General features: G+C 36.8%; 1 protein-coding gene across 3 annotated transcripts in view; it reads right to left on the bottom strand.

Annotated features, from left to right (window-relative positions):
• LOC139972121 (uncharacterized) overlaps positions 1–27,010 on the bottom strand; it is a 147,460-nt gene that overhangs the window by 11,684 nt on the left and 108,766 nt on the right. For all 3 annotated transcript variants that reach the window (XM_071979066.1, XM_071979065.1, XM_071979067.1), the window contains exons 9-12: positions 5,489–5,554; positions 3,553–3,709; positions 2,572–2,661; positions 513–599 (exon numbers count right to left, since the gene is read on the bottom strand). In XM_071979066.1, the coding sequence (XP_071835167.1) occupies positions 513–599; positions 2,572–2,661; positions 3,553–3,709; positions 5,489–5,554 (400 nt within the window). The remainder of the gene's footprint in view (positions 1–512; positions 600–2,571; positions 2,662–3,552; positions 3,710–5,488; positions 5,555–27,010) is intronic.

Here is a 27,010-nt window from a genome sequence, read left to right as displayed (position 1 = left end):
TCCTTCCTCTTCCTGTCCTTACTCCCTCTCTCAATTCTGTCATATCTGTTAACATGTCCCTACTATAACTCAGACACTGGAAAGGAAAATAAACAATTGATATTGCTGGATCCAGAAATGGATGTTGAACTTCCCCATCATCTTCATTCCCTACACCAACTCAACCCCCCCACCCCACCACCCCTCACCTCCTCCCACCTCATCTCTGCTCCACAACCATCTGTACCCTTACTTCCATCCCCACTCCCTTCTCAACAGTGTACATACATCTTTCATTTCTGTTTAAGATATCTCTACTATACCTTGGTCACTGGACAGGAAGAAACCAATTGCTATCTCTGGGGCCAGAAATGAATGTTGAATTTATATATCAACTTATTTCCCTATGCCAACTCCACCATCCCCCCCCCTTATCCCTACTCTACAACTATCCCTACCCTTACTTCCATCACCACTCCCTTCTCAACAATGTACATACATCTGTCGTTTCTGTTAAGGTGTCTCTACTATACCTTGGTCACTGGACAGGAAGAAACCAATTGCAATCTCTGGGGCCAGAAATGGATGTTGAATGGCCTCCTGGACAGACATTCTATTACCTGTATGCATAGAAAAACAGAGGCAACAGGAAGAAGTTTTTGTCAAAATGAGAAAATGAGAAAAGCAGTTGGCAAATTCAGATCAAACAAACACCTTAAACAGCATCAAAAATTAAATGTCTATATATAGTAGTAATATCATCTGATGTTTCTTAGATTGATATTTAATCATTGTATCATTGGTTAATGTCAGAACTCTACCTTGTTTCTATGGTTACTCATATAGTTCTCTAGGAGCATGAACATAAATTCACTTTCTATTTAATTTGCAGGAGATTGAAACCGAGAAATGTAAACACTGACAAGAAATTATCAACAACTTTCTCATGAGCAAAGAAATATGCGGCATTTGAGAAAGTTACTAATCGTACTCCCTCAGAATGACAAGTTTGAATCATGGTGTGTTATTTAAAATAACCAAGCTATCCAGCTGTGAGTTCAACAGACTGATTCCAAGTTGGGATCTGTAGTGACCAGTCTTAGCATACATTATACTTGCTAGGTAAATATTCCAAACCATCGGAGGAATTCCAATGGCTGCCGTTACGTATCTGTGCCATGCCTTGTTCAACTTCTTAGCCTGTTTTTGTTACGGGTGTAAACAGTCTGCAGTAAACATGTTAATATTGTGTAGTCTATGGGTCCACTGTGGTGCCCGTAACAATTACGACACACAAAACCGTTGGACGTTTCTTAATTTTACCATGGCAACGGAGTAAGCCCAACTCACAAGTGTGCTAGCAAATTTCTCAATGAATATTGCACAATAGTGAAGTCGCTCTCTCCATTGATGTCAAGTATGAAGCTGATCCAAGCTTGGCCTTTAACATGTTTACAATTCATTTCAGACTTGAAACTTCCTCTCTTGACTTCCGCAGGCAACAAAGTGGACCGACATACAGTGTCCAAAGTTGAGTTACATGCTTTGAAATTAACATATTAATTATAAATTCTCATTATTTTCACCTCTGTTGATCTTTTATCTTTACACAAAAGGATGTGTCTTTGTACCCACAACTAAGGTAACTCTACAAAGTATGATGTTCATTCAAGAATTATTGTCTCTACAAGGTTTTTCAGACTTTGACCTCAATAAAACCAATAGCATTCTCTTACTATAGGGTAGCTTCAAAGTGTGGGTGTTAAGTTCATTTAAGCTTTTATTTGGAGTTATTATGTGAACAATGTTTTCAGACTTTTACCTCTTTTTTGAATTCAATTGATATTTGATCTCTTCCTAAAAACAATGGACTTTACATATTAAGTATGAAATTCACCACCTTATCTTCAATTTTTTGTGTGCGTGTGTGTCATCGTGTTCAATACAAGAGTATAACATATACATTAACACGCAAACACACACTGACACTGCCACCACCACTGTATAGGTTTCTTTGGCAAGGAATCAAAAAGCTAGTTTCAAACAGAAACAATGAAAACCCAGTCAACCCCTCTGGGATAACATGTCCCTGCTGTGTTGTACCATAATTACTGAGCTACCATTCAGTACACTGAGCAATCCCAGAAATCACACCACGAGATCACTTCAGCATGAAGGAAAGTGGCAGGGAATGAACTTTCAAGAGAGATTGCAAGAGAAACGAAATTGGAATCCATCTCAGTCACATATAAACTAAGGAACGTACCACCAGCTTCGAGTTTTCAGGCTGGTTGCATCGATATCTGGACCGATCTTTATATCTTTCATCTGCTTCTAACACAGCATCAAAGAATGGCAGGGGGGGGGGTGTGTGGGAGGGCAGGGCAAAAATCAAAAGTGATGCTTCATAACATCCATCACCCCCAACATAGCAGACTTCATTTTAACAATGACAGACGAGAACTGAATTAGTGGTTCCTTTGTTTAGAAATCGATACACGACCAATAGCTATAACAAAACATATTTTACTATATCCTGCATTCAATCCTCTCAATATCGGTCGTTTCTACCCAGTTGACATAATAACTTACCTACGTCATACGACAGAAATCCCAGAATGAAGGAAACAAAGTCTGCACAGGTAGTGTTTAATAGAACACCTCTTAGTTTGTTGAAAGTTTCTGCAAAAGGATGAAAGAGATTCCAACACGTTTGCAATGAGTCACATCAGAGTTACACAAAAACATGAAACGAAAATGAAAACTTGAAGTTGATGATAGAAAATGAAATACTTTGGTCAGTCGAATTTTTCCATTAAAAAAAAAAACACAACACACCCAACACAGACTTTAAGATGAAAAAAAAAACCTCCAATTTCGTCAAGGCACTGAAATAAGCCTGAAGCCTGGAATTAGTGAAAGAAAATCATTCAAACTAATTTCAATGTCTACTGGATACTTCTTTTTTCCATTGGAGAAGATACCTGCTAAAAGACTGATGCTTCCTCAATACATAGGAGTAGGGATATAGTCGGAAAATTTCTTGCATTAGAAACTCCGATTCTTGTTGTAAAGTTAATTTAAGAAACTTTCATATGCAATAATTTTAATCATCTTTAAGATCTCTATTTATTTTTAAGTAGGTGATCGGGTACGGCTGTCATATTATCCATCATACTTGTGTGACAACCATAACCACCTTGTTCTTCCAAGCTTTTGGGCGATGGCATACATACCACCTACCTAATGATGGTTTCTCGAGGCAATGTAAATTGACTTCACAACATGACTTCCTTGAAAGAATCAAGGGTCCCCCAGATTCTCCCTCATCAGATGTTAACTGCTACACTTAAATTGCCATGGCAACAGCATCATCTTTTCAGGAGAAGTCCCTTGTTCTAAAGCCTAGCTTTAAAAATAATTGTCACATTTTTATCAACATCTAGTGAAGAAGTAATCTTTTCTTTCAACATGGGATACAAGATCTCATGTAATAAGATCTCTGGCTTTAGTTTTTTCTTTGACTTTCAATCAATCTGTCACGGCCTTAATCCCTCCCCGTTCACCTCGTACCAACGAAAGGTTGAGCAGGGCCACCGAGATGATCAAAACTGTGGAAGAACTTTCCTCTCTGGTAGATCTGAACTGGTAGAGGCCCCAGCAACTGGTAAATCTTTCCAAGGATGTGTCCTTTTGTTCGAGCGAAGAATAACGGCCGTCCGATGTATAGCTTGAAAATAGAGAATCCAAAGGCAAAAGAAAAAGATGGGCAAATTTTAATACATGATTAATAATAGCATCAAATAGGGCACTTTGTGCTCAGCTGTCAATTGTCAGCAAGTTTGCATTGAGGCCCTTTAAATATTAACAGGCCATATCAGAAACACTCTCTGAATTGAGAGTTATGCCGGTATCTCAGCAACTTTTCGAGCTAATCATACCATTGACGAACAGTTGAGAAACATGTCGTCAACACCTATTGTGATATCAACAATTGTTAACTCAGCCAGAACACATTTGCATGAATCAATGGCTTAATTTATCTGGCAACTGTTGTGGGCATGGACAAATTGCTGGTAGCAGCAAACTATTTATATAGACCATTCAATTCATGGAAGAGGTTAAATGCTGACATGTGATTGAACAATTAAAACTACTATAGCCTAAGGTAACAGTGATTGCAGAACAACAACAACAGATCCATTTTCAAATGTTCACAACCAGAAATAAAATATTCACAGAAGACTTTGTGTTAAACCACTAAACTGCAACAAATGTAGAGCTCTGTAGGGGGTCAAGAGAATCACGGTCTTGGTGGGTTTGACACACCAGCTCAGGCTAATAAGTATAATCACATGATAGAGTCTTCAAAAACAAAGGATTGAATCACAGTTAGAATAACTGCCAAAATAGGAAATTCATTAATCAGGGATGCTTATTATAGGAATAGAAAACTGGACATCCATGGCCCAGGCTGGTATAAATATATCACAAATGTCAACTTAGATTTAGGGATAAAGTGTAACCTCTCCAGAAGAGTCAAGAAAAACCTTTTTCCGTTCCGTAGATACTGTGGTGCAAAAGTCACGTCAGGGGTTGCCAATTTTGGTGTGATGTCATAGTGTCACTAGCAGGTGAATATTATAGTTCCTGTATGTTTTTCTTGTCATAATTTCATGGAAAAATACTGACATGTTTCTACCTACACTGATGCCAGAATTTGGCATTTAAATGAATCTTCATCATAACAATTTCAAAAATTCAATTACTTAATGTAGATACTAAGTACAAATATCAGCCCCTTAGCAACCTACTCTTTTGACACAGTGCCAAACTAGAATAGCATTGTATTATTAATATCCTTAGTTCCTTACTCCCTATCCCAGTCCCTATTTTAGACCTTAGTGGGTGGTATATGATGTCACTATGGGCCAAAGAGTTTACTTTCTTACTATAATCTTCTTCTTGATTTATCCTTGATTTATACATTTTACAAAGTTTGCTTGAATGTCAATGGTTCTATATATTTAGAATTTCATGCAACTGTAACTTTTCGTTATTGTAGACACCTTACATTCCTCTGGGAATATAAAGTGTGTTAGATGTTGTAGAGAGAGAAACAAAACATTTCTCAGCTGAATTTGCTGTCATGACAACAGATGCATTCACAAAATATCACTCAAGTTTGCAAAAATAAAAAATCATATCGCTTTGTAGTTTAGATGTAGTTTTTGACCGTGAACAGATGCAGAAAATATTCCCGCAAGTTTTGGATAAGCAATCAAACCTCTCGGTCATCATAATGTCCACATAACATTAATAATAATCAAAAAAATACTAATAATCAGCAGTTAATTTTACGACCCCTAAGCGACGACAAATGTGGGAGAAACGGGGCTTGTGGATTACAACTTACACGTCGGGTGGCTTCCTATTCAACATTTTAACTCAAATTTGGAATCTATTCAGTTTAGAATGTCATTTCAGATGGGAAAATTTCATAACATACCTCTGCCAGAATGCATCCAACAGACCACAAGTCAATCTCGGTCCCAAATGGAAGACCGCATATCACCTGTTGATGTAAGGAAAGAAAAAGGACTGTATCAAGCATTGTTAAACCAAAACTACAGTAGGAAATGTTTCACGAAGAGTAATGAGGGCGGTATTGAAGAACTTAGCATGCATAGACTCCGGATGTGTGACCTGTTTGATTCACTTTGGCTTCGGCTTTGAGTACAGCGTTCCTGTATGCTGCTGTGTTGGACGAATCTGACCGTAACAGTAATTACCGACGTTGCGATCCTCATTATCATCATTGCCGACAATCCGCATTTCCGGTCACAATTGTGCAAGGTCGGTGGAGTGACTACGTCATTTTTCCCTTTCGCCGGAACCAAAAAGACATACTGAGATCCTGCTAAATGTCTACTTATGGTCAGGATTTCACTGACACTGTTCGCTTAGATATTATAATACCAACTTTGAAATGAGTCTATGATGTAATGCTAAATTTTATTTGTATTAGTTACATTTAACAACAAAAATGACCCTCCTCCCACCTCCCCCTCCCCTTTCCCCTCCCCATGGCCAAAATAGCAACAACAAAAAAGAGAGAATTAAGCAATATAACAATTTAAGATAGAGCAGTTTTACATTTGAGGTCGATTACAATTTTACAAGAAACAAAATCAAGAAGGAATAGAAATTGTTCAGTATGCTGGAAAAGCAAGGCAATGGTAATTCTAGAAGAAGTATGCACCCAATCTAAAAGACGCAAAATAAAAGGGATAACAATGGAGGGCAACAATTTCAAGGTCCTTTTAACGAAGACTAATTAAGAGCATTAGAAATCTTAAAGATGGACAATTCTTAAAAGAACAGATGGCATTATAAATTTGGAGGACTTTTTTTTAAGGTTCTCCTTGTAATAAAACTTAACCAGCTGCTTTTTTGATAACAAATTATTTATCACCATGATTACCAGATAAAACAAAACCTTCAGGAGTGCAAAGTCAAAGAAGCTTGGCAAACTCCTCTCAGGACGGGAGTAAATTAAGTAACATTAGTTAAAGTTGCTTGCATATCTATTGAACCTCTTACATGATTAAGTCACTACTCTTCAATTCAACGCTGCTATGTAGTCACTCCTTTCATTATAATTCCTACTGTTAATACTGGTGAATCGCTTGAAGAATGATCATATTATTATATTACAAAAAAAAAAGTATAATAAGTTTGGTTAAAAGTCGTAACTTAAGTTCAGAAAAATTATCCAACTTAATAAGATAAATGAAAGTATAGAACTTGATTTAGGTCCATAAAGTTTGAACAAAGTAGGGTATTTATTAGATATTTATTAGAAACAGGTCCCTTGGAAAGGAAACCAAAAAACAAAGAGTCAAAAAAAAAAAAGGCATAGGTACTTTTATATAGAATCAGTCAATAGGGAATATTCCATGTCAGTCCCTGGCAATTAATACTAACAAGAAAGATTGTTTCAAGGAAGTCAACTAAATAAAGACACAAAGCAAACCCATTCCAATTTAGTCAAATATTATTGAATAATTGTCTAAGTACTCCACTGTTGAAATAATTATCTTTCTTTTGTTTTCAACAAGCAAGGAACTCCTGTATGTAGAAATGGTCCAAATGATGCACAGTTAAAATGCAGCTAAGTTGCAATGGTTTGTGGAATAACATTTTCATTACATTACTGTACTTTAAAGGGTGTGAAGACTCACGCACAAAGAAACGTGTAATGCCGGTAATCTGACCTAGTTTCAAATGAGGTGTAACAGAAGTGTTAGACACCACCATCGATCCCAGAAAATACACACACAGCTTGCTACCATCGGTAATTAGTCACTAGTCTACAGTCAGTACATATAGCTGCGGTCAATACCCACATCACAGTGTACATAGCAGTGGTGGACATCTCAGGTCCAGATAAAAGATAACAAGGTATCACATTTCATTACTCTCTGCATTTTGTAGCGACAAGAAGAAAACTTCACTTGCAAGCAACGAAAAATTAACTTTTTCAGAGCGCGGCACGCGGTTTGGGGCGAGTCTTCAATGCCTTTAAATCTTGCACAGGGTTCATCAGCTGTTGGATTTTCATTGAATTGCCCGCATCTTTCCATTTATTTGATGAAAATTTCAGGGAGGGTGTATTGCTTTCATTGATAATAAATTTTTGATCTTATCACAAACTCATTTGGTGATAATATCTGAATCCAGTCAGCTCGCTACTTTGACAAGACTACATGTGTCTTTTTACGCAATGAAGTGGAATATGAAAATTGTTGATGTTTCCAAGTCGGTTGGTGTGAGAATAAAGCTAAATGTTAAAAATTTTCCTCAAATGTCCTTTGGCCTCCGATAAAACAATCAATTTCTTTCACACTCATGGACGTATTGATATACATACGGACCAAGCATGAAGTCCACCCAAGGTTTGTTTTGGATCTGGAGTGTTCACCGGATTTTAAAGAATTCAACCTTGAATGACCTTTATTGTATAAAACATACAGGGCATCAAAACATTCCAATATTTACATTTGTAGATATCATGTTAAAAACGGTTTTTTATACAGAATGTTAAATAGATTTAATTCTATGGTTTATATATATATACAAAATGTTAAATATATTAATTCTATGGTTTATAAATACACAATGTTAGATACATTAATTCTATTGTTTACATATACACAATGTTAGATAGACTTAATTCTATGGTTTATATATACACAATGTTAATAAGATTAATTCTATGGTATATACACAATGTTAAATATAATAATTCTATGGTTACATATATACACAATGTTAAATACATTAATTCTATCATTTATAAAATGTTAGATAGATTTAATTCTTTGGTTTTATATATATGCAATGTAAGATACATTTATACTCTGATCAAACTGAAATAAAGCAACCTGAGGAACTCCTTCTAATAGGCGACATAAGAAGGTCAAAAGGACGCCTCTCAAATGAAAGATTATCCTTTTGTTTCTTGCATGCTACCATGTTCCTCTACATGTAGATTAATCCGCTCTTAATAAAACGACAGCTGAAAGTTTGTAAGTTTGAGCTGTCATCGACTACGGACGACCGATCTTGACGAGTACGAGCAATCCCGTCAGGGGGTGGTCTATTCCACGTTTGCCAGTACGGCCAAAAAGAAAAAGTTGCCACCGAAGAGGCACTCGATACAACTTGAGTCATACCCTCCGCCGTGATCCCGGCGGGGTGTCCCTTACTACGTCTACCAGACAGACAAAGGAAATGTTACGCAGATTAATATACAATTCTGAAATACATCCGACATGTTGTCAAAACCAGGCAACAGACAATGGACTAGCAAGATTGTCCGACATTGTAGTTTGCTTTTACAGCTGTATGGTTGTTTATATTTTGTGCAAAGAGGAACGAAACACTTTTTTTCCCTCTTCTTCTTCTTCTTCTTCTTCTTTTCTTTCCTCTTGCTTCTGTCTCGAGTAGACGAATCAGATTACGTGGCTAGCTGGAACTGTGTACCTTTGGTGAATATAATGAGGCCGATCGTACGACATGTTTGCAGATGTTAAACATCATCGTCGAGAAGAGATTACTAGGCATACGCTAGTTTTCCCTTTACAAAAAAATTGATCTAATCTGCGACAGAAGTTATTTGTTTGTTTGTTTTTCTAAATAAATACTAGTGAAAAAGAAGCGACCATTTTGAACGACGTTTAAGATGAGGTGGTATCACCCTGGGTTTATACACTGTGTGGGCCACTCTACGGCTCTTACGTCAACACACATGACCTGGGGCGATTACTAATATACATGATGGCATGGTCACATGGAGTGGCAATATGGGTTTATACACTGTGTGGGCCACGCTAGAGCTCTTATGTGAACACACATGACCTGGGGCAATTACTAATATACATGATGGCATGGTCACATGGAGTGGCAATATGCCGACAACATGTCATATTCTGTCAATTAATATTTCATTACGGTAAGAACTACATGTCATTTCATACCGTCAAATTCAACGCCTGTCACCTGATCCAACACTCTGATGATCTACCTTGTGGTATGTTGATTCCTATTATACCATGACAGTGTCTCTCCAACTCCATGATTATACCCACATGTAAAAGCCCTGTTTACATAAGACTGTGAGTGCGGTGTTAAATTTATAAAATATGTTAAAGCAGAACGTACCCCATGATTTGAACCACAGGATAGACTAGGATCAAGGATCAGAACTTGTGCTCTGTGTTTAATTTGTAATGTAGACGCAGCTAGGGGTTGACCCGGGGGATCAGCAGTGGCCTATTACTGCTGTTGTTGTTTGTTGCCTTACTTGATCCAATTTTGCGGACACATTTTACAGATATTATGATTTATTATGAAGTACAGTGAATGTAAACTTGATTCGATGGCATAGATTTTTTACATCTTTCTGCAACTTCAGGCCTACTGTATATGGATCAAAATTTCTGATACTACAAGTTGGTCAGTGTCATTGCATGCCCAGTATATACAGAAATGAATGCTTGATATTGCATCCACAGACAAGCCAGTATCCAGATCTATCATCCAGGTTTATTAGTAATAAAGTGGTATTAAAGAAACATAAATATACCAAGTTAACTGGCTGGCCATTTTAATACCATTGACATATATATTCACACTGCATCATTATTATACTAAAGCCATTCAAATGAATACATCTGTTATACAAGACAGGACTACAAGGATATTAAAGGAGTAGATGTATTCAAGCTTTCAATTAGGAGAACTTTCAAGCACCTTTGTTCAATTTCTGACATTTCACTATCAGTTCAAGGCAACAGGGAGTTAGAGAGCATTTTATATGGCAAGCAAGAACTAACTTTCATTCCAATAATATATCTAGAGCAAATGACATTCTGTTGAGAACATGAATAGTTTGATCAAATGGTTTATTTGAAGGCATGACATTCGTGACACGTCCTGAAGAGCTGGAAAGTGACTAAGTCATGAAAAAATCATTAAATATAGATATTTGTCTATGTATGTTAAAACTCATGTTTCTTAAAACTGTACATCAAACAAGCTAGGATAAATCGAACAGTGTCGCTCTCTCCCTTCGGTAGCCCAAAAAAGGAAAGGAAAAATGAAAAAAAAAGAAAAAAGAGTTCTGTAACACATCTTATATGAAGATACCTATGTACTCCAGTTTTGAATGGTTATCCCCTAGACGTTCCCCTCACGACAACCTAAATTTGTTAAAGAAAAAGAACTTGTAAGAGCTAGTTACGTGACATAGGTGGGGAGCTCTTTCCCCAAGGACCTGTGGCTTTTCTTTAAAGTAGCTTTATCTCCCTGCCATGATGATGAATGCATTGAAGAGAAATGAGGTTAATTTCTTGACCTCATTTTATACAAAAGAGGGGAACTGGTCGGTGTTACTACAACCGAAGAGTATATACAGAACTGTCAGGGCCACCTGGGAGGAATAAGAAGTAAGAAACGGAACAAGACTCGCATAAGAAAGATACCCGGTGAACTGTGTCATCCTTCGTTATACGATTCTTGTCACCGATGTAGGACAGGGTTGATTTGTGCACATTGCATTATAACATGAAACCCCCAAAAAACGAAAACTTCCAAAGGTGTCAGTCTGTATCGATGGATTTTACTTCCTTCTAGGGATTTTTTACAAGAGGGCCAGCTATGCGTGTCACTGACCTCATAAAATTGACGCAATAAGAACAAAGATAATTCCAAAAGTGAGGGTTACAAAAGGGAGCCCCCACCCCCCCCCCAAAAAAATTAAAACCAAATATGAAAAGAAGGAAAGAAAATAGATTCTGGCCTAATCAAGACTTAAACAGAATAGACAGCCTTTTGCAATTGCATATCCGCAACGACTTAAATAAAAATAAATAAAAAACTCATCCACGCAGAGCTGCACGGTCGACCAAATTGACGCTACCCTGGATGTGTCCGACATTTTTGTCTTGTTCGCACATTTGTTCGGCGTGACCACACATGCCAATTGACCGGTTAAAGTCTACTTGAGAGAGATTCCGGCCCCTGGGAGTGGAGTTTGTGTATTGATTGCTCCTTTGACCAACATCCCCCATCATAAGAGAAGAACCGATGGTGCCTGGCAAACCTGTTAAAGGCACGGTGTTTTCAAGTGTATGATCTGTTCCCATGGAGACATAAAATGGTCAAAAATGACAAACTGAGTTACAGTATCGACGCACGCCCTGAGCCATACAAACCGATATTGCAAAGAGGAACAGCCACATCTTAGAAAAGACTTTTAAGGCCTTTTTCCCTCCCCCGGAGGAAAAGGTGTAATTGCAATTAAATTGATGAAGGAATTATGAAAAGAAAGATGCACTGGTGAGATATCTTCCTCAGTCTTTATTGACATATTACTGTAAGTAAATGAGGTATATAGGACTATATGATCCAGCCAGTGACCTACATTCTATTAATACCAAATAGAAACATGCACTCAATTAATTACTACTGCATGACCATAAAGTTCATAAAGATGAAACATGTACGCTACCCTGGGATATCATTACAGTGCTGATTCAAAGAGCATGCATCACTATAGCAACACCATAGTTACTAAGAGCATGCATCACTATAGCGACACCATAGTTACCAACAGGCTAACTTACTTTATGCCATACATATATCAAGAATTCTGTGTATAAAGGATCACCAAAACGTGGCATACAGCCACTGGGAGCGTCGGCATAGGTTACTGAAAACGGCGTTGGTTACTTGATTACGAAGATCGCCCACCAGCAACTGTTGTAAACAGTTAAGGATTTTAACACTTGGTACGCATGATTGACACAGAGAAGCTTAAAAGAACATTCATGATTTTATTTAGTAGTTATATGCAGTCACATAAAACATGGCTGTATCCAAACAGAAAGATGCTCATATTGACCAAGCCAATTTTGTCAGAAAAGGATTATTATTTTGAAGCAAAATTAAGGATAAGCACTGCTTGATGATCCCCAAAATCAGTGAAGGGTCATGCCAACATGAAATTTTGTAAATATAAATATTTACATCTAATATTGAATAACATACAAAGAGAAGAGAGAATTTTCAAAACGTTTAAGAATTTGTTGGCTGGAAAGTTTTGTTTTATCATTTTTTTAAACTTTTGTGTCCAGTCGGCACATATTTAATTAGATTTGGTGTCACTGTAGTATATACAGTATTGTAAAGTCACCAGTGTTGGTTTTTTCTTCTACCAGGATGTCAGGGGATGAGGTAAAGATGAATTGATCGCACTCGGGGAGGAAATGACGACCAAGATAGGAAGTTCTGCGCTTGCAGTCTACTATAGTTTACTTTATTATCACTACGGAATTTAACAAATTGCTCTCCGATGATCAGGAACTTCAAATCTTTGATCAGTCTCAGATCTCTAAGGAGTTACACTTCTCCGTCCTGAAATGTAAAATCAATGACCCTTATATCTGGACTCTCAAGTCTGGACTGACATGCCTAGTGATCGCCAAAATACAACCTCTGAGCCTCACACATGTTTAGCTGTACTCTTCCAGATATTAAACTGTACTAATCCAAAATGTTAGCTCCAAGACGTAAGCTGTACAAACTCCCATATGTTACCCTGTACTAAATCCTATATGTTAGCATGTACAAACTCCCACATGTTACCCTGTACTAAATCCTATATGTTAGCATGTGCAAACTCCCATATGTTAGCCTGTACATATATGTTAGCATGTACAAACTCCCACATGTTAGCCTGAACAAACAGTGAGCACGGTCAGATACTAACAACCTTGGCAACACGACTCAATACATTAACACATGACAGCAAAACTTGGCTGAAATCCCTGTTGAAGGCATTGAAGACTCGCCACAAACCGCATGCTGCCATCTGAAAAAGTTAACATTCTGTTGCTTGCAAGTGACATTTTGTTTGTGTCGCTACAAAATGCAGACAGTAATCAAACCTGATACCTTGTTATCTTTATCTAGACCTGAGATGTCCATCGCTGTATCGTTTATACACTGTGCTGTGGGTATTGACCGCAGCTGTATGTACTGACTGTACACTAGTGTCTAATTACCTACAGTAGCAAGCTGTGTGTGTATTTTCTGGGATCGATGGTGGTGTCTAACACTTCTTTTACACCTCATTCGAAACTAGGTCAGATTACCGACATTAGATGTTTCTTTTGGCGTGAGTCTTCACACCCTTTAATGGTCAGACAGCACACACATGCAAGTCTACACCTGTCTGCAACCCTGAGTGAAGGCCGGTTACTTTCTTACAAGCATCACTGCTGGGAATTAGTGCAATGCATTTAAGACCCATTTCACTAATACGATAATTTCACTGGATTATTAAGGAAAAGAAGATTTATGGAATAACCTATATGACAGATTAACTGGCATTAATTATATATATATAAATCATTGGGAACAACTTCATTATAGGATTTAATTCCATATTGCTGCCACGCTGGGACTCCTGGGACAATATTAACGTGAGCTACTTATTAATAATTGTTACAAACAAATACGACTCTAAACAAAAATGTCCTTAAAACTGCAGTGTGTGTTGGGTTTATTGTAATAATTCTCATATGTTTATTTACTTTCAAATCATGTTTAATATATTTGCCCAAATGCATGGATATCCCTTCTCTCAAACTACCAATCTATGCAGCAAACAAATTGCTCACTCCTTTATATTGGCTGTTGGTGGTTATTAAATGTTTAATCAATTCAGCCCCCCCCCCCAAAAAAAACCTTTTTTTTTTTTAATTTTGTGTTTGCTTTTTTTTTCTCCCATTTGTTTGTTGCTGATAACTATGCTGCGTTTAAAAATCTGAAGATGATTAAACTAATATTAAACCCGGCCTATCTTTAATCCCATACCCTGGTTTACTGCTCATAATTAACTTGGATATACAGTATATGTCCATGCATGCTTTTCATCTTGTTCTTGAAGGTACCAATTATTTGGTTTTAAAAAATGCATGATCTTACATGAAAACTAGTTCATATGAACCAGTTTCTCTGTCACTTAATACCTATTTCTAAACAAAAGAAGTTGGGACAAAAAAAATCTGAAATATCTTCATATTTGCTCAAAATTTGTAAATAATTTGTATAAGATTTACCATAAAGCTTCACAATTTATAATTTAACTTTCCAATATGTACACAGATCCTTTTTTTCGCCCCTTCCTTTCTTTGTTTTTAGTAGGTTAAGTCGTTTGCTAGCAGCATTTTCTTGGTTAATTTTCACATCTATCGTTTTGCCGGCTACATTTTTTTCGTCTCATAATTGACTGCTCTTTAAGGCTACTTCAAACCTTCGGAATGGTGCGGTGCTCGATTAAGTCTCGATCCCAGGTAAGCCTAGATCGCAGTCGAGATCAAGACCGAGCTCGAAGCAGACTATATGATGATGATGAGCTGTCAGTACTCAGGTAAATAATTTCTGATACCCTTAATGGACAGCCGTTATTTCCTAGGAAACGGATATCCGGTTACCTAACCGCCCCACAGGTGTTTAAGGAGAAAAAGTAGGTCTTTAATGGATGCAGATAAAAGAGGGGGGAAAAATAATTATCTACAGACAAATTCCTTGACAATTTCATGAGCATCAAAGGGGAAAAAAAAAAATATGGCACAAGAAATAAGAACGAGAGAGACAAATAACTCTGCGAGGTAATATTATCTGAAAGGGTTTTCTATTAAAGCCACGGTGTTAATACCCTAAAGGGCCCATAGGTTACTTGAAAACTTGTTCTCAATCTGGAAGGGGTTTTTGGTTAATTAAGTGCTGTTTTATCTCAAAAATTGAAAGATAAGCTGACAGATATAATCTGTTTGGCCAACTCTTTTAATATGGATATAGCGGGAAAGGTTGACCTGGATCAGAATTCTCAGAAACCTGGGTGGAGGGGGGATGGATTAGCATAGTGTATTTGGGGGTGAGCAGAGGAGTCATAGCCATAGTCTATATCGGGTTGAACATCACAATGTCCTCGGCAGACGTCTACCTCTTGTCACTTTAAGATCTGAATTTTGAGCATACCTTTGTTTGTTCCATGACATGCCAGTGGATGGAGGTACAGTATTAGAAAAAAGAAGCTGACAGGCCGACTAAATGATGGTAATTGTGTGAAATAAGTATGAGTATGAATTAATCGGATGAATTTACCTGTCGTTTAAGATAGGGGTGCCATGCATATTATGTTTTCCATTGTTCATAATGTAGCAAATCTGTCCTGTGAGTGTAAACGGTAATTGCCACTGCCTGCCACACTAAATTCAATACCCACAGGTCATCCAATTGAGATCTATACCTTCTTTGAAATAACAATATGTAATTTATATATATATATATATATATATATATAGACAGATGAATCAAGTACAGGAAATAGTTGAATAACTTAGGTTTTATATTACTTTATTCAACTGCTTCTGCTTGCATTATTAACATACCTCCATACCGATATAACACAAATATTACAAAATTTTCTGTTTGAAATTTCCAGGCGTATGTATTCACGGCTAGTGTGTATATTCAATGGATACTTTTAACCTATAACAACTCTAGGTACATGTACCCTTCTGTCAAAAACTCCAATGAAAGTCCATGCTTGGCATAGCAGGCTTTTAATATGTATGCATGAGTACAAGCAGCATAAAGGCAAAAACAGGCAAAATCTGTGATGGTTAACACAAACACAAACAGGGGTTTATGCTGCAATATGACAGGAGGCATGCATTGATCTGACTACGTGGCAAAGATTCACTGTTTGGTTCACCAAAAGGGAAAACGATGGAGTCACTCTTACCGACCTTGCACAAATTGTTAGGGGGACCACAAATTGCAAAGTCGACAATGACTTTAACGCGGATCGAAAAGTCTGTAATTACTATTACGGTTAGATTCGTCCAACATGACAGCATGAAGAAACATTGTACTCGAAGCCGAAGCCAAAGTGCATTAATCAGGTCACACATCCGGCGGAGTCTATGCATGCTAACTTCTTCAATAATAAAGGTAACAAGGGCTCATTACGTTTCGGGGAAACATTTCACACTGTAGTTTAGATTAATCATGGAGTGGTATTTTACTCAATGATCACACGCTTGGTCTTTGTGATTAATGTCATATCTAGTTCAACAAATCGGGCAAAGAGACAAAACAGCTAGCACAAAGCAATTAGACTACAACATTATCTAGCATCACAGCTTCCTGTTTCCTGCGTATTAAGAGGAACCCATCTTCAGAGACATGTGTACATTGAATATACCTTCTTAAAGGAACCACTGAAATAAAGAAAAACCTTAAAACTGGAAAAGAAACACTGTTTTAGAGGTTTTGAGGGTATAAAACAACATCACAGCAATATACTAATAATGACATTCATTCATTTTGTCTGTAATATTCTTCAACCACACACTTGGCCTTTAATTAATATGACTATTATTTAATGGTGTAAACAAAGTCCACGGGGGGAGGGGGGGGTGGGAGGGGAGGTTGCAAGACACAGTAAGAGGCAAGCAAGACTGAAACATCATCCATAATCACAGCTTCTTATTTCCTGTTGTAAGAGGTCTTGTAGAGGCATCATTTGAAACCCATTCCAGAATAGTAAACACTGAGATCTAGGGTTGCATCGTAGTTATATTTTAGCCTAGCTCGTACAGCTTAAACCTTTTCAGTACTTTGCCAGTTGAGTCATTATGAATAATCAGCAACTACAACAGTCTCCATCTACAAATGAAGTATTATTTTCCAAAAAACATTATTCCATGGTTTCACTCCATTTATGCCTATAATTATTCCTTTCCCCCCCCCCTTCCCCCATAGTTACACAAACATTACATTTGTTAACACAACAGCACAACTATTCCCAGTTGCTACCCTACTATACGTTCCCCCGAATGCACTTTTTTCCGAGCCCGCATTCAAGTTCACTGTCTCCGTAAGCTGCCTCAGCGGTTTTGAATAACACTTGTCCATAAGGTTCTTCCCGTTTATCAGGTTAGATCCCTCTAATTAGTGTGTCTAGACTGACGACATAACCACCACGCTATCATCCTTAACGACAGCCCGCCTGGGCAACAGAGATTTCATTGGTTTTTGGTGGGAATTGCTTCAGTATCACCCAAAGAATGACCTTGGGTCATTTCTGCAAATGTCAGCCACAACGGCAGCAGCCACTACCGATATAAGTCCTTGTTGCTAGGATAAGGATTTTCAGATATATCTGTTACTTTACTGTCCGTAAGATTGTGACATGGGGGGTATAGACAGTATAAAAGAAGATTTATTTTAGTGTCTTTGAAAGAGAAAAAAAAAGGAAGATAAGAAAAGAAAGGGGAAGGACATTAGCGCTAAAGGCTTCTTAGACAAACCATCCGTGTCAGAGGAGGAGGCTATTTTGCAAGTTGCAAAGATTTGCGTAGCAACTGTAAATTTGAAGTCAAATTTTCTGGGGAGAATTTTTTCCCCGCCTCTTTTTATTTTGTGTGTGTTAAAAAAAAATCCTCAGCCTCAGAGAGTTTGTGAATAATTTCTAGATGAGTTGCCGTGACAGATGACAAAAAAGTGCTCTTGACACCTAGAAATTAGTGAAAGCAAATGAAAACCAGGAAGAAATGAGACACGTTTCTGACAAAACAGTTTGCATTTCTCAATAACATGGTTGTTATTTTAAGATGGTATTGTCGGCGGTGAAGAAAATGACAATTTAAATAACTTCAGGTTCATAGACAGACTGTTTACACTATAGATATTTGGAGTGAATCTATTTGACCACTAAATGGAGATAATTATGAAACTCCCAGAGAGTTGAATGTTGTGCAAAAATATTCACATCTAACAGGGATGGGAAACAGGGTTGTTATATAGCATAGTAGTATTGTTCAACTTATAAAGATACAGTAATATCACTTTTTTTGTTCATAAATGTACAAAGTTACACCACATAATGAGGGCAACGATACTGTACCCTAGGTATATAGATACCTTCGATTCGAAGAGTAATTATTACGCCGACAACAATTCAATTTGAAACAAGCGATCTAACAGGAAGACTGAGTCATATGAAGCACAGGCAAAGGTAATCAATCTGTACTTGTATGAAGTGTTCATGTATAGCAGTTTATGTGCATTTATTCCTTCTAGATTACATCATTGTTAATCATAATAAACTGTAAAATTGTCCTAAGTATCATTAACTAAATGTGTGCGACTAATTGTCTTCCTTCTGACGATGTTTTCAAATAATCCCATCGGCGACCAATATTTCGTCAAACACCGGTCTGCGATCAAATAGAAAACACTTGATCATCATCATTGTCATTCATTGATTCATTGTTCGTTCGTTCATTAATTCACTTGTCCGTTTACTCATTTATTCATTCCTTCGTCCATTCATTCATTAGTTTGTTCCTTTCGTTCATTCATTCATTTGTTTGTTCATTCATTCACTTGTTTGTTTGTTTGTTCATTCATTCACTCACTCATTTCTTTGTTCATTCATTTGTTCATTCATTCATTTGTCGTTCGTTCATTTCCTTCTTTTTCGTTCGTTCATTCATTCGTTTGTTCATTCATTTGTTCGTTAATTCATTTGTCCATTTATTCATTTGTTTGTTCATTCATTCACTTGTTTGTTTGTTCGTTCGTTCGTTCATTCACTCATTTCTTTGTTCATTTGTTCATTCATTGATTTGTCGTTCGTTCATGTCCTTCTTTTTTCGTTCGTTCATTCATTCGTTTGTACATTCATTTGTTTGTTAATTCATGTTTGTTCATTAGTTCGTTCGTTACTTCATTCGTTCATTTGTCTGTTCGTTCATTCATTCATTCGTTAATTCATTTGTCCATTTATTCATTTGTTCATTCATTCATTTGTTTGTTCATTCATTCACTTGTTTGTTTGTTTGTTCATTCATTCACTCACTCATTTCTTTGTTCATTCATTTGTTCATTCATTCATTTGTCGTTCGTTCATTTCCTTCTTTTTTCGTTCGTTCATTCATTCGTTTGTTCATTCATTTGTTCGTTAATTCATTTGTCCATTTATTCATTTGTTTGTTCATTCATTCACTTGTTTGTTTGTTCGTTCGTTCGTTCATTCACTCATTTCTTTGTTCATTTGTTCATTCATTGATTTGTCGTTCGTTCATGTCCTTCTTTTTTCGTTCGTTCATTCATTCGTTTGTACATTCATTTGTTTGTTAATTCATGTTTGTTCATTAGTTCGTTCGTTACTTCATTCGTTCATTTGTCTGTTCGTTCATTCATTCATTCGTTAATTCATTTGTCCATTTATTCATTTGTTCATTCATTCATTTGTTCGTTCATTCATTTAGCTACTTTGTTTATGGAACTGTAAGGAGCAGCTACCTAGTAAAAACCAGCTGAGATGAATTTAATGGAAATGAGATGGAATTTTTCTGGAAAGATTTTTCTTTGTATGTGTTTCGTATTTTTCATTCTAGAATGTTTTTTATTTAAAGCTCTTTTGATTATGATATATCCAAAGCCAGCACTCTCCGTCCTACTTTCATGTACTGTGAGATTGAACAATCAGAGAGAAAAGTAATCAGTTTGAAAATTTATGATGATATTACATATTGGCCTACTTAACTCTCAAGCACTACCTGTGAAGGCACTTTCTAAAATAGCTTCAGCACACAGAATACAAAGAAATGGATAGTTTTAAAACCTGCAAGGAACTGAGTAATTAACAATCACCAGGAGTTTGCAAGTCTGTAGATATCAGGATGGTAAAAACTCTGCCTCAATTGGCCACAACATCCTTTTTTTATTTATGACATCATAATTCAAATATCTCCCATAAATCACCTAAGGTTGAGGAGGGAAAAGGAAAAAGAGGCAAATTGGCCTATTTCCCAGCTTTCCTAGTTGCAATATGTTGCAATAGGGTATTCGCAGGCGTTTGTAGTTCTAGGGTCAAGTGATACGAACAAGCTGGTTTTTATGGTGACGCAAAGTACACAAGCAGTTTACAGTTTAAGTACTGGTGTGTTTATAAAGTTCTGTGGTATTCTGTTTAAGTGACACAAAAGGCTTAACACTACAGTAATATAAAAAAGCTCATTAATTGACTAAGTGATGCAAATTGCACAAGCAGATGTGTATTGAAGTAGTTGTAGTACACAAGCAGTTACATTTGTACACACTGCAGTAAAACTGTGTTCTGAAGTACTGGTGTGTTTATAAAGTTCTGTGGTACCCTGTTTAAGTGATACACAAGGCTTAACACAATAGTCATATAAAAAAACTCATTAATTGACTAAGTGATGCAATTACACAAGCAGATGTTGTACTTAGATGTGTATTGAAGTAGTTGTAAGTTGTTCCATGGTTCTCTGGTGCATAGATACAAAAAAGTGATACAAACAAGCTGGTTAAGGTGATACAAACATCATGTTTGCTCAGATCATAATGTGTACTGAATTGTTAACTTAAACAGTTCCTGTGGCAGCTATAGTTCAGTGAAGTACTGGGAGTAATGTGAAGGTCAAGGGTCAGCTGGCTAAAGGATACAAATAAGTGATACAAACAACCTGGTTAAGGTGATACAAACATCATGTTTGCTCAGATCATAATGTGTACTGAAGTGTAAAATTGAACAGTTCCTGTGGCAGCTATAGTCCAGTGAAGTACTGGGAGTAATATGAAGGTCCAGGGTCAGCTGGCTAAATGATACAAACATATGATACAAACACGCTGGTTTAGTGATACAAATGAACCACTTTAATTGGCACAAGCTGTTCTGTGTGCTGTAGTACAGTGTTCTGAAGTGCAATTTGAAGGTCCAGTTACAGCTGCTTAAGGATACAAACAAGATGATACAAACAAGCTGGTTTAGTAATTATACAAATTGAACACTTTTATATTGGCACAAGCTATTCTGTGTGCTGCAGTACAGTGTACTCTCCTGAAGAATAATTTTAAGGTCCACAGTCAGCTGGTTTAAGGATATGCAAACAAGGTAATTTTGTCAAGTAACAGAAACACAATAAGTTATGATGATAATAATAATAATAATTGACATTTATAATGCGCCAGTGTCCGTCAAAAAAGAGTGCGACAGCTAAACAAAAAACAGTAAACCTAGTACAAGACAAAAATGAGGGCAAAAATGGGCAACAATGAACAATTAATTAAACGGTTTTCATCAGATGAGTCTTGAGAGAGCGTTTAAAAGAAGCAAGAGATAGACTGTGTTTTACATGTTCTCGAAGGCATTTCCACAGAGAAGGGGCAGCAGCAGCAAAAGCTCTTTTGCCCCATGATTGATTTGAGCGATTTTCACACAGAAGTAATTTATTGTGTGATCTCATGAAATTGCGATTTGCATGATATTTGCGTGATTATATTTTTATTATATTTATTATATTATTCATTATATTATATTTGCGTGATTTGCGTGATTGCACACACTGTACTGCATACTCAAGTAAACTCACCAGTGGTGGTGCCTAACAGTAGCGTGTTTCTTGGTATTGCTATATGATATGCTTTCCTTACATACAAACATGATGTGAAATGCATCCCACCTGTTACCCCAACACCCACATACACGCCCCCTTACACAGAGACCACCCTACACATGTTAAGTTAAACTTTTGTTTACCATGCAAACACTTTCAACTTCAAAGTATTTCATAATTTTTCACAGATATTGATCATGCATAATTTGTCCTCGGGATACCCAAACTGTGAGATTTATAACTGAATTAATAAGTAGCAAGGACAGTAATAAAGCTTTTAACAGTAAATTTACTATATTAAATAAAATACAACCACAAACAATCGACTACATGCATCAATGCACTGATATGGCCGGATCAAGTTTGGGTCAATTATCTAAATAAGGCCATCGGGGGGGGGGGGTGGGGGGGGGGGGTAAAGTCAAGCACATTTAAAAAATATATATAAAATATAAAATAAAACTTTTGCTAGATGAGTCCTGCAGCATGCATGATTTATTAACTGTTTTCTTTCTTTCTTATTTTTGAAAAAGAAAAAGGCTATGTTGCCAAATTTTTAAAGTGCAATTTAGTCTGATTTTATAGGATGCGCATGCCTAATTTCTTGGAACCTCGAGAAACATGAGTAGCATTTTAATGGCACCTGGCATCTATATTCTCCCTCTTAATTTATACTGCAGTTGCACTTGACGATACACCGCTTCAAAGGTTACTTCAGCATGAACGAACGGGAAGGAAATGGCCTCCTTTTCCAGAAAATGGAAAATATTCGACTTCTAAGAATCATGTTTGGAGACTGATGCCAGTCATCATTGGCACAAAGTTGTTTTTTTTTTCTTTCTTTCTCTCTTTTTCCTTCAAGTGCTTACCCTACGGTTGGAGCGCGGCAGCGAGGCATATCTCTAGATAAGGAAATCATGTGTCTTAGTACTTCAGTTATTGTGTTAAAAAACCTAATGGTTTTCTTATTTAAAGAACATGATGTTCCATATATGGTGTTCTTAAAGAATAATGTTGGAAGGTAAACTGGCACATAATGTTAACTAACGTCATCAAATATTTATTTGAGATATTGATAACATGCTTTAACTTGTGACCGAGACGATCAACTCATTTAAATTATCTTTCAAGCAGCTACAGAATATTGTCTCGGTTAAAATCTTGGCAAAAGTAATTTCCTGAAAAAATTCACCAGTTGATTCATATCCCTTTGCCTACAGGTAAGTGTATCATCCGGCTGATCCACAGCTGGTGATCCGGAGAGATTGATAATTAGCCTCAACCGAAAATTTGTAGGCTGTGTGTGCGGATTAAAAATAGTTACGGTTCCACTTAGATGTAAGCCACCCCTTCCCTGTTAGGCTCTCCCATCCCATAGTCCTTAACAACAGTAGGATCTATATATTCATTTGTTTATCATGGAACCATTTGACAATAACCAGAGCTAGTAGGACAAAAGAAGTGCTTAAAAGGTCTCATGAATATGCATTTTCTATGTGACTCGAGTCGTACATTGTAAAAATGTGCCAAAATTTGACGAGTTCTGTAAGATGTTTACAGCAGCCATTCAACAGACATGATCTTCAACAAAAAAATTTCATTTTACTCACTGCTATAGTATGACAGATTGTGGATCAGGGAGACGGTAATTTTGGTCAAATTGCTCAATCTTGATTGCGCAAGAGATCAAATTGATCTAATTGACAGTCATAGTAGAGTAACGGTGGATTTATTGGTACGTTTCAGGGCAGTGAAGGCAGCAAGAACTTTAAAAAGAAATTGCCGGTCTCAACTCCAGATTGGGCAGGACCTGTGACTCGATATGACATGAGACATGTTACCACTCTTCCGAGCGTAAAAAAATTCCACGTATTTGCAAAAGATGATTAGGAACTTAAAATTATGGAAGTTCCAGTTATATTTTGTACACATTACCTAAGTTGTAGAATTGCCACAGGGAGTAAACAATATGTATGTGAGTAGCCAATTCCTCTAATCGCTAATTCTGATGCCGTCTTGGAAGGAGCTGTCATCTAGACGTTATTGCTTAAATTTCCCCCTTTTTTAAAGAGTTCTTTTTTCACCCCTTTGAAAATGACGAGATTCATTAGACTGCGAAGAATTCAATTTTTTTTTTGGTAAAATTACAGCAACAGCTGTTTCAATTTCAATACTCAAATTTGATGGAACGTCATTTAACCCTTCACGATTGTTTCCGATATCATTTCTCTCCATTATTCGACTTGACGCATTCACGGCATCCAGCTTTTCCATAAAGCGGAATTAAATCCCGGTAAAAGGCACTGTCATAATCAATACAAACACGGTTTCAAAGGCCCACACCATACTACGGAGATGTAGGTTGGGGTGAAAGATTGGCGTTTTTTCACAGCCTTTTGATTGACAGACGACATTCGGGTCGAAATCAGTTTCCCATCGCTTGCTTACAGAAGATGGTTAAAAGAATTACTGTCTAACCTTCCATCCCTCGAAATTTGCAAGGAATTTTATCAAACGGATGTGAATCGAAAGGAAAGACATGCCTTAGAAAACTGACATAATTTCAAAACGACTTTTCTCTTTTTCTCCTTCTCCTTCTCTGTCTTCACCAACATGGAAATTGTCTGATTCGAACGAGTATGTCCTCCTGGGCATAACTTTGTTCCGATATCACTTCCAATCGATTTAAAGGGGCATTCTTTCAAGTGTTCATTAATATCATGGCTGAGAATTTACACATTGTAGAAAACATGAAGATTCCATATGCACATTTTCAGTGGAAATTATGAGAGAAAGCTCTTCAGCTTATGCTCGAGGGCTGCTTTATGCATAACAACGTTTCCAAGCAGACAGATAGACTAAAACAAAAAATGCGGTCATAGAAAATACTTAACAATTTCTCTCTGCTTGTTTGCATATATACATTATTTCTTTTTACTATTAAAACATGAAAATTATGTTAGAATCAATAAATTTTGTCATGGACTCACCCACACAGTACTTAAAACAACCATTTTGAATTTTGACTCAAACTATAATCAATGCAAACTAGTACTTTCAACTATCCTGACCAACAAGGGCAAAATAATTGAATTTATCCTAGAAACGAGGAGGATAAATTTACATAAAATAAATAAATCAACATAGGTTGCATTTTTCAACCATATCTTGCCTTTATAGCGACAAGATAATGACTCTGAGGTTTTGAACAAACAGTGCATATTATATATTAAAGGAATATTTTTCTCTACTTCTTTCCAAAACTTACTGTAGTTTTACAAATCAGATCTGTGAAATGTCCAGTTACGACCATTTATTAAATGAGCCTTGACGAATAAATCCTGTGCAACCCTGTAAGAAAGGACCCGCTGCTCACTATACCTAATAAAATTACAAATGATATGCAAAACGTGGACATATTAAAATACTTGGAGAGTGCTTGAAGAATGTCAACACTCCTGTTTAAATCCTGTGCAAACCCCGTAAGAAAGGACGCGCTGCTCACTATACCTAATAAAATGATACATGATATAGAAAACGTGGACATATTAAAATATATACTTGATGAGTGCTTGAATAATGTCAACACTTCCGTTAAATCCTGTGCAACCCTGTAAGAAGGACGCGCTGCTCACTATACCTAATAAAATTATACATGATATGCAAAAGGTGGACATATTAAAATACTTGTAAGTGCTTGAAGAATGTCAACACTCCTGTTTAAATCCTGTGCAACCCCGTAAGAAAGGACCCGCTGCTCACTATACCTAATAAAATTACACATGATATGCAAAACGTGGACATATTAAAATACTTGGTGAGTGCTTGAAGAATGTCAACACTCCTGTTTAAATCCTGTGCAACCCGTAAAAAGGACGCGCTGCTAACTATACCTGATAAAATTATACATGATACAAAAAACATGGACATATTAAAGAACTTGGTGAGTGCTTGAAAATTCTTTAAGCAAACTTGATTCAGGCAAGTTGCAATGACATCGGAGAGTCTACTTTCGACAAATTTTTAGAAGTTAGGTGTTAGAATCAGGATAAAATCCCGATGGTTGAAAGCTTTACCTCACAAAATGTGTTATAACCTTTATAAATACAGGCAGACTTAGATGGATGAGGATCGGAAGAGGAAGTCTGTTGTCACGGGGATCATGTTACCAATATTTGCAGGCTGCTGTATATAGATGGGGAAAGTGCACAACAAAATCGCACTGGAGACAACACAGGTCAAGGAGTGAAATAATGTCTTGAAAACTGTAAATTTTTCATCACTCTTGTTTTCAACCAAATTTGAACTGTGAGACTCCAGTTCAGTCAACCAATTCTACGTAGTCAATCGGTGACATTTCATAGCAAGTGACATTTCATACTGTGATTTATGTCCATGCTTTGATTTATGCCTTGTCTACTAACCCTCTTACATCTATCTCTTTTGTGTTCACCCTGCTCATTAACCTGTCTGTATTCTGTGTGTGCATTTGTCCCTTCTGTCACTGTAAACTCATCATTCAGCCTCTGAAGAAGATCCTGCTAAGATCGAAAAGTCAGGCCCTCTTACTTTTACACATTGATTTATTTTTGTTATTATAGTTCCAACAGAAATAACTGTGCCAAATGTAATTATGAAAAGTTGACAAATGAAAGTGGAAAATTATGAGGAGCTGCCTGAATCCGTCTGAGTTTTGCGGATTAATCAAGATATTAGCTTTCACAGGTACATTAAATCTGACCTATTCGAAGTGGACAATGAAGGAATTAACGCTCCTCATGTTCAGACAATGTTTTACAACATCTATAACAACCTTAAAAAAATATATATATAAAGAAATAAAAAACAGTCTGTTATAGCTGAAACTATCCAGGGCACCAGGTAGAGGGTGAAATAGAACAGCAAATTTGCAATATGTCTACGTTTTAAGGGTGGGGTTTCAGGTCACCTCTTCTATTGTTTTT

Source organism: Apostichopus japonicus, chromosome 8, assembly GCF_037975245.1.
Source record: "Apostichopus japonicus isolate 1M-3 chromosome 8, ASM3797524v1, whole genome shotgun sequence".
Classification (NCBI taxonomy): Eukaryota; Metazoa; Echinodermata; class Holothuroidea; order Aspidochirotida; family Stichopodidae; genus Apostichopus; species Apostichopus japonicus.
This window is presented reverse-complemented; position numbering and strand designations above follow the sequence as displayed.